The sequence below is a fragment of the Scyliorhinus torazame genome, chromosome 12, assembly GCF_047496885.1.
Source record: "Scyliorhinus torazame isolate Kashiwa2021f chromosome 12, sScyTor2.1, whole genome shotgun sequence".
Taxonomy (NCBI): Eukaryota; Metazoa; Chordata; class Chondrichthyes; order Carcharhiniformes; family Scyliorhinidae; genus Scyliorhinus; species Scyliorhinus torazame.
In genome coordinates this window covers 69,106,189-69,118,587 of record NC_092718.1, presented here as the reverse complement: position 1 = coordinate 69,118,587, position 12,399 = coordinate 69,106,189, and the positions used below count along the sequence as shown (strand labels likewise).

Below are 12,399 nucleotides of genomic sequence, written 5' to 3'. Positions count from 1 at the left end.
ACACACAGACCGTACAGGAGCTGACATTTAGACACACACACAGACCGTACAGGAGCTGACACTGAGACAGCCACACACAGACCGTACTGGAGCTGACATTGAGATACACACACAGACCGTAGCGGAGCTGACACTGAGAGACACACAGAGACCATACAGGAGCTGACACTGAGACACACACACAGACCATACAAGAGCTGACACTGAGACACACACACAGACCGTATAGGAGCTGACACTGAGACACACACAGACCGAACAGGAGCTGGCACTGAGACACACACACAGACCGTACATGAGCTGACACTGAGACACACACACAGACCGTACAGGAGCTGACATTGAGACACACACACAGACCGTACAGGAGCTGACACTGAGAGACACACACAGACCGTACAGGAACTAACACTGAGACACACACACAGACCGTACAGGAACTGACACTGAGAGACACACACACAGACCGTACAGGAGCTGACACTGAAGAACATAGATTGGGGGCGGATGTTTGAGGGCAAATCAACATCTGACATGTGGGAGGCTTTCAAGTGTCAGTTGAAAGGAATACAGGACAGGCATGTTCCTGTGAGGAAGAAAGATAAATACGGCAATTTTCGGGAACCTTGGATGACGAGTGATATTGTAGGCCTCGTCAAAAAGAAAAAGGAGGCATTTGTCAGGGCTAAAAGGCTGGGAACAGACGAAGCCTGTGTGGCATATAAGGAAAGTAGGAAGGAACTTAAGCAAGGAGTCAGGAGGGCTAGAAGGGGTCATGAAAAGTCATTGGCAAATAGGGTTAAGGAAAATCCCAAGGCTTTTTACACGTACATAAAAAGCAAGAGGGTAGCCAGGGAAAGGGTTGGCCCACTGAAGGATAGGCAAGGGAATCTATGTGCGGAGCCAGAGGAAATGGGCGAGGTACTAAATGAATACTTTGCATCAGTATTCACCAAAGAGAAGGAATTGGTAGATGTTGAGTCTGGAGAAGGGGGTGTAGATAGCCTGGGTGACATTGTGATCCAAAAAACGAGGTGTTGGGTGTCTTAAAAAATATTAAGGTAGATAAGTCCCCAGGGTCTGATGGGATCTACCCCAGAATACTGAAGGAGGCTGGAGAGGAAATTGCTGTGGCCTTGACAGAAATCTTTGGATCCTCGCTGTCTTCAGGGGATGCCCCGGAGGACTGGAGAATAGCCAATGTTGTTCCTCTGTTTAAGAAGGGTAGCAAGGATAATCCCGGGAACTACAGGCCGGTGAGCCTTACTTCAGTGGTAGGGAAATTACTGGAGAGAATTCTTCGAGACAGGATCTACTCCCATTTGGAAGCAAATGGACGTATTAGTGAGAGGCAGCACGGTTTTGTGAAGGGGAGGTCGTGTCTCACTAACTTGATAGAGTTTTTCGAGGAGGTCACTAAGATGATTGATGCAGGTAGGGCAGTAGATGTTGTCTATATGGACTTCAGTAAGGCCTTTGACAAGGTCCCTCATGGTAGACTAGTACAAAAGGTGAAGTCACACGGGATCAGGGGTGAATTGGCAAGGTGGATACAGAACTGGCTAGGCCATAGAAGGCAGAGGGTAGCAATGGAGGGATGCTTTTCTAATTGGAGGGCTGTGACCAGTGGTGTTCCACAGGGATCAGTGTTGGGACCTTTGCTGTTTGTAGTATATATAAATGATTTGGAGGAAAATGTAACTGGTCTGATTAGTAAGTTTGCAGACGACACAAAGGTTGGTGGAATTGCGGATAGCGATGAGGACTGTCTGAGGATACAGCAGGATTTAGATTGTCTGGAGACTTGGGCGGAGAGATGGCAGATGGAGTTTAATCCGGACAAATGTGAGGTAATGCATTTTGGAAGGTCTAATGCAGTTAGGGAATATACAGTGAATGGTGGAACCCTCAAGAGTATTGAAAGTCAAAGAGATCTAGGAGTACAGGTCCACAGGTCATTGAAAGGGGCAACACAGGTGGAGAAGGTAGTCAAGAAGGCATACGGCATGCTTGTCTTCATTGGCCGGGGCATTGAGTATAAGAATTGGCAAGTCATGTTGCAGCTGTATAGAACCTTAGTTAGGCCACACTTGGAGTAGAGTGTTCAATTCTGGTCGCCACATTACCAGAAGGATGTGGAGGCTTTAGAGAGGGTGCAGAAGAGATTTACCAGAATGTTGCCTGGTATGGAGGGCATAAGCTATGAGGAGCGATGGGATAAACTCGGTTTGTTCTCACTGGAACGAAGGAGGTTGAGGGGCGACCTGATAGAGGTATACAAAATTATGAGGGGCATAGACAGAGTGGATAGTCAGAGGCTTTTCCCCAGGGTAGAGGGGTCAATTACTAGGGGGCATAGGTTTAAGGTGAGAGGGGCAAGGTTTAGAGTAGATGTACGAGGCAAGTTTTTTACGCAGAGGGTAGTGGGTGCCTGGAACTCGCTACCGGAGGAGGTAGTGGAAGCAGGGACGATAGGGACATTTAAGGGGCATCTTGACAAATATATGAATAGGATGGGAATAGAAGGATACGGACCCAGGAAGTGTAGAAGATTGTAGTTTAGTCGGGCAGTATGGTCGGCACGGGCTTGGAGGGCCGAAGGGCCTGTTCCTGTGCTGTACATTTCTTTGTTCTTTGTTTGTTCTTTGAGACACACACACAGACCGTACAGGAGCTGACATTGAGACACACACACAGACCGTACAGGAGCTGACACTGAGACAGACACACACAGACCGTACTGGAGCTGACATTGAGACACACACACAGACCGTACAGGAGCTGACACTGAGAGACACACACAGACCGTACAGGAGCTGACATTGAGACACACACACACAGACCGTACAGGGGCTGACACTGAGACACACACACACAGAACGTACAGGAGCTGACACTGAGACACACACACACACAGACCGTACAGGAGTTGACACTGAGACACACACACAGACCGTACAGGAGCTGACATTGAGACACACACACAGACCGTACAGGAGCTGACACTGAGACACACACACAGACCGTACTGGAGCTGACATTGAGACACACACACAGACCGTACAGGAGCTGACACTGAGACACACACACAGACCGTACAGGAGCTGACATTGAGACACACACACAGACCGTACAGGAGCTGACACTGAGAGACACACACAGACCGTACAGGAGCTGACATTGAGACACACACACACAGACCGTACTGGAGCTGACATTGAGACACACACACAGACCGTACAGGAGCTGACACTGAGACACACACACAGACTGGACAGGAGCTGACACTGAGACACACTCACACACAGACCGTACAGGAGCTGACACTGAGACACACTCACGCACAGACCATACAGGAGCTGACACTGAGACACACACACAGACCGTACAGGAGCTGACATTCAGACACACACACAGACCGTACAGGAGCTGACACTGAGACACACACACACAGACCGTACTGGAGCTGACATTGAGACACACACACAGACCGTACAGGAACTGACACTGAGAGACACACACACACAGAACGTATAGGAGCTGACATTGAGACACACACACAGACCGTACAGGAGCTGACACGGAGACACACACACAGACCGTACTGGAGCTGACATTGAGACACACACACAGACCGTACAGGAACTGACACTGAGAGACACACACACACAGAACGTACAGGAGCTGACACTGAGACACACACACAGACCGTACAGGAGCTGACACTGAGACACACACACAGACCGTACAGGAGCTGACACTGAGACACACACACAGACCTTACAGGAGCTGACACTGAGACACACACACAGACCGTACAGAGCTGACATTGAGACACACACACAGACCGTACAGGAGCTGAAACTGAGACACACACACAGACCGTACAGGAGCTGACACTGAGACACACACACAGACCGTACAGGAGCTGACACTGAGACACACACACAGACCGTACAGGAGCTGACATTGAGACACACACACAGACCGTACAGGAGCTGACACTGAGAGACACACACAGACCGCACAGGAGCTGACACTGAGACACACACATAGACCGTACAGGAGCTGACATTGAGACACACACACACAGACCGTACAGGGGCTGACACTGAGACACACTCACACAGAACGTACAGGAGCTGACACTGAGACACACTCACACACAGACCGTACAGGAGCTGACACTGAGAAACACACACAGACCAAACAGGAGCTGACACTGAGACACACACAGACCGTACAGGAGCTGACACTGAGACATACACACACAGACCGTACAGGAGCTGACACTGAGACACACACACAGACCGTACAGAAGCTGATACTGAGACACACACAGACTGTACAGGAGCTGACACTGAGAGACACACATAGACCGTACAGGAGCTGACACTGAGAGACACACACAGACCATACAGGAGCTGACACTGAGACACACACACAGAACATACAGGAGCTGACACTGAGACACACACACAGACCGTACAGGAGCTGACACTGAGACAAACACACAGACCGTACAGGAGCTGACACTGAGAGACACACACACAGACCGTACAGGAGCTGACACTGAGAGAGACACACACAGACCGTACAGGAGCTGACACTGAGACACACACACAGACCGAACAGGAGCTGACACTGAGACACACACAGACCGTACAGGAGCTGACACTGAGACACACACACAGGCCGTACAGGAGTTGACACTGAGACACACACAGAGACCGTACAGGAGCTGACACTGAGACACACACACAGACCATACAGGAACTGACATTGGGACACACACAGACCGTACAGGAGCTGAAACTGAGAGACACACACAGACCGTACAGGAGCTGACACTGAGACACACACACAGACCGTACAGGAGCTGACACTGAGACACACACACAGACCGTACAGGAGCTGACACTGAGACACACACACAGACCGTACAGGAGCTGACACTGAGAGAGATACACACAGACCGTATAGGAGCTGACACTGAGAGACACACACAGACCGTACAGGAGCTGACACTGAGACAAACACACAGACCGAACAGGAGCTGACACTGAGACACACACAGACCGTACAAGAGCTGACACTGAGACACACACACAGACCGTACAGGAGCTGACACTGAGACACACACAGAGACCGTACAGGAGCTGACACTGAGACACACACACAGACCATACAGGAACTGACATTGGGACACACACAGACCGTACAGGAGCTGAAACTGAGAGACACACACAGACCGTACAGGAGCTGACACTGAGAGACACGCACACAGACCGTACAGGAACTGACATTGAGACACACAGAGACCGTACAGGAGCTGACACTGAGACACACACACAGAGCGTACAGGAGCTGACACTGAGACACACACAAAGACAGTACAGGAGGTGGCACTAAGAGACACACACGGATCGTACAGGAGCTGACACTGAGACACACACACAGACCATACAGGAACTGACATTGAGACACACACAGACCGTACAGGAGCTGACACTGAGACACACACACACAGACCGTACAGGAGCTGACACTGAGACACACACACAGACCGTACAGGAGCTGACACTGAGACACACACACAGACCATACAGGAACTGACATTGAGACACACACAGACTGTACAGGAGCTGACACTGAGACACAGACACAGGCCATACAGGAACTGACATTGAGACACACACAGACCGTACAGGAGCTGACACTGAGACACACACACAGACCGTACAGGAACTGACATTGAGACACACACAGACCGTACAGGAGCTGACAGTGAGAGACACACACAGACCGTACAGGAGCTGACACTGAGAGACACGCACACAGGCCGTACAGGAACTGACATTGAGACACACACATAGACCGTACAGGAGCTGACACTGAGACACACACAAAGACCGTACAGGAGCTGACACTGAGACACACACACAGACCGTACAGGAACTGACACTGAGACATACACACAGACCGTACAGGAGCTGACACTGAGACACACACACAGACCGTACAGGAGCTGACACTGAGACACACACACAGACCGTACAGGAGCTGACACTGAGAGACACACACACACAGATATTATGGAAGGTGACTCTGAGACAGACACACACACACATTTACATGGACTGTATAGGAGCTGATACTGAGACACACACACAGACCATACAGGAGCTGACATTGAGACACACACACACAGACCGTACAGGAGCTGACACTGAGATACACACACAGACCGTACAGGAGCTGACACTGAGGGACACACACACAGACCGTACAGGAGCTGACACTGAGAGGCACACACACAGACCGTACAGGAGCTGACACTGAGACACACACACAGACCGTAAAGGAGCTGACACTGAGACACACACACAGACCGTACAGGAGCTGACACTGAGAGACACACACACAGCCCGTACAGGAGCTGGCACTGGGACACACACACAGACCGTACAGGAGCTGACACTGAGACACACACAGAGACCGTACAGGAGCTGACACTGAGAGAGACACACACAGACCGTATAGGAGCTGACACTGAGAGACACACACAGACCATACAGGAGCTGACACTGAGACACACACACAGACCGTACAGGAGCTGACACTTAGAGACACACACACAGACCGTACAGGAGCTGACACTGAGACACACACACAGACCGTACAGGAGCTGACACTGAGACACACACACAGACCGTACAGGAGCTGACACTGAGACACACACACAGACCGTACAGGAGCTGACACTGAGAGACACACACACAGACCGTACAGGAGCTGACACTGAGAGACACACACACAGACCGTACAGGAGCTGACACTGAGACACACACACAGACCGAACAGGAGCTGACACTGAGACACACACAGACCGTACAGGAGCTGACACTGAGGCACACACACAGACCGTACAGGAGCTGACACTGAGACACACACAGAGACCGTACAGGAGCTGACACTGAGACACACACACAGACCATACAGGAACTGACATTGGGACACACACAGACCGTACTAGAGCTGAAACTGAGAGACACACACAGACCGTACAGGAGCTGACACTGAGACACACACACAGACCGTACAGGAGCTGACACTGAGACACACACACAGACCGTACAGGAGCTGACACTGAGAGAGACACACACAGACCGTATAGGAGCTGACACTGAGAGACACACACAGACCGTACAGGAGCTGACACTGAGACACACACACAGACCGAACAGGAGCTGACACTGAGACACACACAGACCGTACAGGAGCTGACACTGAGACACACACACAGACCGTACAGGAGCTGACACTGAGACACACACAGAGACCGTACAGGAGCTGACACTGAGACACACACACAGACCATACAGGAACTGACATTGGGACACACACAGACCGTACAGGAGCTGAAACTGAGAGACACACACAGACCGTACAGGAGCTGACACTGAGAGACACGCACACAGACCGTACAGGAACTGACATTGAGACACACAGAGACCGTACAGGAGCTGACACTGAGACACACACACAGACCGTACAGGAGGTGGCACTAAGAGACACACACGGATCGTACAGGAGCTGACACTGAGACACACACACAGACCATACAGGAACTGACATTGAGACACACACAGACTGTACAGAGCTGACACTGAGACACAGACACAGGCCATACAGGAACTGACATTGAGACACACACAGACCGTACAGGACCTGACACTGAGACACACACACAGACCGTACAGGAACTGACATTGAGACACACACAGACCGTACAGGAGCTGACAGTGAGAGACACACACAGACCGTACAGGAGCTGACACTGAGAGACACGCACACAGACCGTACAGGAACTGACATTGAGACACACACATAGACCGTACAGGAGCTGACACTGAGACACACACACAGACCGTACAGGAGCTGACACTGAGACACACACACAGACCGTACAGGAACTGACACTGAGACACACACACAGACCGTACAGGAGCTTACACTGAGACACACCCACAGACCGTACAGGAGCTGACACTGAGACACACACACAGACCGTACAGGAGCTGACACTGAGACACACACAGAGACCGTACAGGAGCTGACACTGAGACACACACACAGACCATACAGGAACTGACATTGGGACACACACAGACCGTACAGGAGCTGAAACTGAGAGACACACACAGACCGTACAGGAGCTGACACTGAGAGACACGCACACAGACCGTACAGGAACTTACATTGAGACACACAGAGACCGTACAGGAGCTGACACTGAGACACACACACAGACCGTACAGGAGGTGGCACTGAGAGACACACACGGATCGTACAGGAGCTGACACTGAGACACACACACAGACCATACAGGAACTGAAATTGAGACACACACAGACCGTACAGGAGCTGACACTGAGACACACACACAGACCGTACAGGAGCTGACACTGAGACACAGACACAGACCGTACAGGAGCTGACACTGAGACACACACACAGACCATACAGGAACTGACATTGAGACACACACAGACTGTACAGAGCTGACACTGAGACACAGACACAGGCCATACAGGAACTGACATTGAGACACACACAGACCGTACAGGAGCTGACACTGAGACACACACACAGACCGTACAGGAACTGACATTGAGACACACACAGACCGTACAGGAGCTGACAGTGAGAGACACACACAGACCGTACAGGAGCTGACACTGAGACACACACACAGACCGTACAGGAGCTGACACTGAGACACACACACAGACCGTACAGGAACTGACACTGAGACACACACACAGACCGTACAGGAGCTGACACTGAGACACACCCACAGACCGTACAGGAGCTGACACTGAGACACACACACAGACCGTACAGGAGCTGACACTGAGAGACACACACACACCGATATTATGGAAGGTGACTCTGAGAGAGACACACACACACATTTACATGGACTGTAGAGGAACTGATACTTGAGACACATAGATGCAGCGCCCGGTCTTTATCACATTGGTTAATATCATTCCCCTCTTCATACTTAAACTATTCCTCAATCTTGCAGTTGCTCCAATTGATATGAGGATCACAGCTTCTGCTGATCAATTGCACCAGGGGGAAATACTCACCCTCACCTGCACTGTGGGAAGCTCGAATCCAGTCGCACAGGTCACCTGGATTAAAGATGGAGTCAGGTATGGACCTGAGATATTGGAATACGCCAAAAAATATTAAACTCCAACAGTGAAGGGCTCATTCATTACTGACACATCAAGAGTGTGGTACTCCCTCAGTACTGGCCCTCTGACAGGGAGGCACTCTCGCACCACTCTCCTTCCGACAGTGCAGCACTCCCTCAGTACTGACCCTCTGACTGTGCAGCACTCCCTCAGTACTGACCCTCTGACAGGGAGGCACTCTCGCACCACTCTCCTTCCGACAGTGCAGCACTCCCTCAGTACTGACCCTCTGACTGTGCAGCACTCCCTCAGTACTGACCCTCTGACAGTGCAGCACTCTCTCAGTACTGACCCTCTGACAGTGCAGCACTCCCTCAGTACTGACCCTCTGACAGTGCAGCACTTCCTCAGCACTGACCCTCTGACAGTGCAGCACTCCCTCAGTACTGACCCTCTGACAGTGCAGCACTTCCTCAGCACTGACCCTCTGACAGTGCAGCATTCCCTCAGTACTGACCCTCTGACAGTGCAGCACTCCCTCATTACTGACCCTCTGACAGTGCAGCACTTCCTCAGCACTGACCCTCTGACAGTGCAGCATTCCCTCAGTACTGACCCTCTGACAGTGCAGCACTCCCTCAGTACTGACCATCTGACACTGCAGCACTCCCTCAGCACTGACCCTCTGACAAGGAGGAACTCTCGCACTACTCTCCCTACGGTAGTGCAGCACTTCCTCAGGACTGACCCTCTGACATTACAGCACTCCCTCAGTACTGACCCTCTGACAGTGCAGCACTCCCTCAGTACTGACCCTCTGACATTACAGCACTCCTTCAGTACTGACCCTCTGACAGCGCAGCACTCCCTCAGTACTGACCCTCTGACAGTGCAGCACTCCCTCAGTACTGACCCTCTGACAGTGCATCACTCCCTCAGTACTGACCTTCTGACATTACAGCACTCCCTCAGTACTGACCCTCTGACAGCGCAGCACTCCCTCAGTACTGACCCTCTGACAGTGCAGCACTCCCTCAGTACTGACCCTCTGTCACTGCAGCACTCCCTTAGCACTGACCCTCTGACAAGGAGGAAATCTCGCACTACTCTCCCTCCGGCAGTGCAGCACTTCCTCAGTACTGACCCTCTGACAGTGCAGCACTCCCTCAATACTGACCCTCTGACAGTGCAGCACTCCCTCAGTGCTGACCCTCTGCTCGTGCAGCACTCCCTCAGTACTGACCCTCTGCCAGTACAGCATTCCCTCAGTACTGACCCTCTGACAGCGCAGCACTCCCTCAGTACTGACCCTCTGACAGTGCAGCACTCCCTCAATACTGACCCTCTGACAGTGCAGCACTCCCTCAGTACTGACCCTCTGACAGAGCAGCACTCCCTCAGTGCTGACCCTCTGCTCGTGCAGCACTCCCTCAGTACTGACCCTCTGAAAGTGCAGCACTCCCTCAGTGCTGACCCTCTGACAGTGCAGCACTCCCTCAGTGCTGACCCTCTGACTGTGGAGCACTCCCTCAGTACTGACCTTCTGACAGTGCAGCACTCCCTCAGTACTGACCCTCTGACAGTGCAGCACTCCCTCAGTACTGACCCTCTGACAGTGCAGCACTCCCTCAGTACTGACCCTCTGACATTACAGCCCTCCCTCAGTGCTGACCCTCTGACAGTGCAGCATTCCCTCAGTACTGACCCTCTGACATTACAGCACTCCCTCAGTACTGACCCTCTGACAGTGCAGCACTCCCTCAGTGCTGACCCTCTGACTGTGGAGCACTCCCTCAGTACTGACCTTCTGACAGTGCAGCACTCCCTCAGTACTGACCCTCTGACAGTGCAGCACTCCCTCAGTACTGACCCTCTGACAGTGCAGCACCCCTTCAGTACTGACCCTCTGACATTACAGCACTCCCTCAGTGCTGACCCTCTGACATTACAGCACTCCCTCAGTACTGACCCTCTGACAGTGCAGCACTCCCTCAGTACTGACCCTCTGACATTACAGCACTCCCTCAGTGCTGACCCTCTGACTGTGCAGCACTCCCTCAGTACTGACAGTCTGACACTGCAACACTCCCTCAGCACTGACCCTCTGACAAGGAGGAACTCTCGGACTACTCTCCCTCCGGCAGTACAGCACTTTCTCAGTACTGACCCTCTGACAGTGCAGCACTCCCTCAGTACTGACCTTCTGACAGTGCAGCACTCCCTCAGTACTGACCCTCTGACAGAGCAGCACTCCCTCAGTGCTGACCCTCTGACAGTGCAGCACTCCCTCAGTACTGACCCTCTGACAGAGCAGCACTCCCTCAGTGATGACCCTCTGCTCGTGCAGCACTCCCTCAGTACTGACCCTCTGACAGTGCAGCACTCCGTCAGTGCTGACCCTCTGACTGTGCAGCACTCCCTCAGTACTGACCTTCTGACAGTGCAGCACTCCCTCAGTACTGACCCGCTGACAGTGCAGCACTCCCTCAGTACTGACCCTCTGACAGTGCAGCACTCCCTCAGTACTGACCCGCTGACAGTGCAGCACTCCCTCAGTACTGACCCTCTGACATTGCAGCACTCCCCCAGTACTGACCCTCTGACAGTGCAGCACTCCCCCAGTACTGACCCTCTGACAGTGCAGCACTCCCTCAGTACTGACCTTCTGACAGTGCAGCACTCCCTCAGTACTGACCCTCTGACTGTGCAGCACTCCCTCAGTGCTGACCCGCTGACTGTGCAGCACTCCCTCAGTACTGACCCTCTGACAGAGCAGCACTCCCTCAGTGCTGACCCTCTGACTGTGCAGCAGTTCCTCAGTGCTGACCCTCTGACTGTGCAGCACTCCCTCAGTACTGACCCTCTGACAGTGCAGCACTCCCTCAGTACTGACCCCCTGACAGTGCAGCACTCCCTCAGTACTGACCCTCTGACAGTGCAGCACTCCCTCAGTACTGTCCCTCTGACAGTGCAGCACTCCCTCAGTACTGACCGTCTGACAGTGCAGCACTCCCTCAGTACTGACCGTCTGACAGTGCAGCACTCCCTCAGTACTGACCCGCTGACAGTGCAGCACCCCCTCAGTACTGACCCTCTGACAGTGCAGCACTCCCTCAGTACTGACCCTCTGACAGTGCAGCACCCCCTCAGTGCTGACCCTCTGACAGTGCAGCACTCCCTCAGTGCTGAC

At 52.5% G+C, this 12,399-nt stretch overlaps 1 protein-coding gene across 1 annotated transcript in view; it reads left to right on the top strand.

The window, feature by feature from the left end:
* The window catches only part of LOC140387054 (nephrin-like), a 327,816-nt gene that overhangs the window by 82,945 nt on the left and 232,472 nt on the right, over nt 1-12,399 (top strand). The window contains exon 3 of the mRNA XM_072470065.1: nt 9,095-9,224. Coding sequence (XP_072326166.1) covers nt 9,095-9,224 — 130 coding nt within the window. The remainder of the gene's footprint in view (nt 1-9,094; nt 9,225-12,399) is intronic.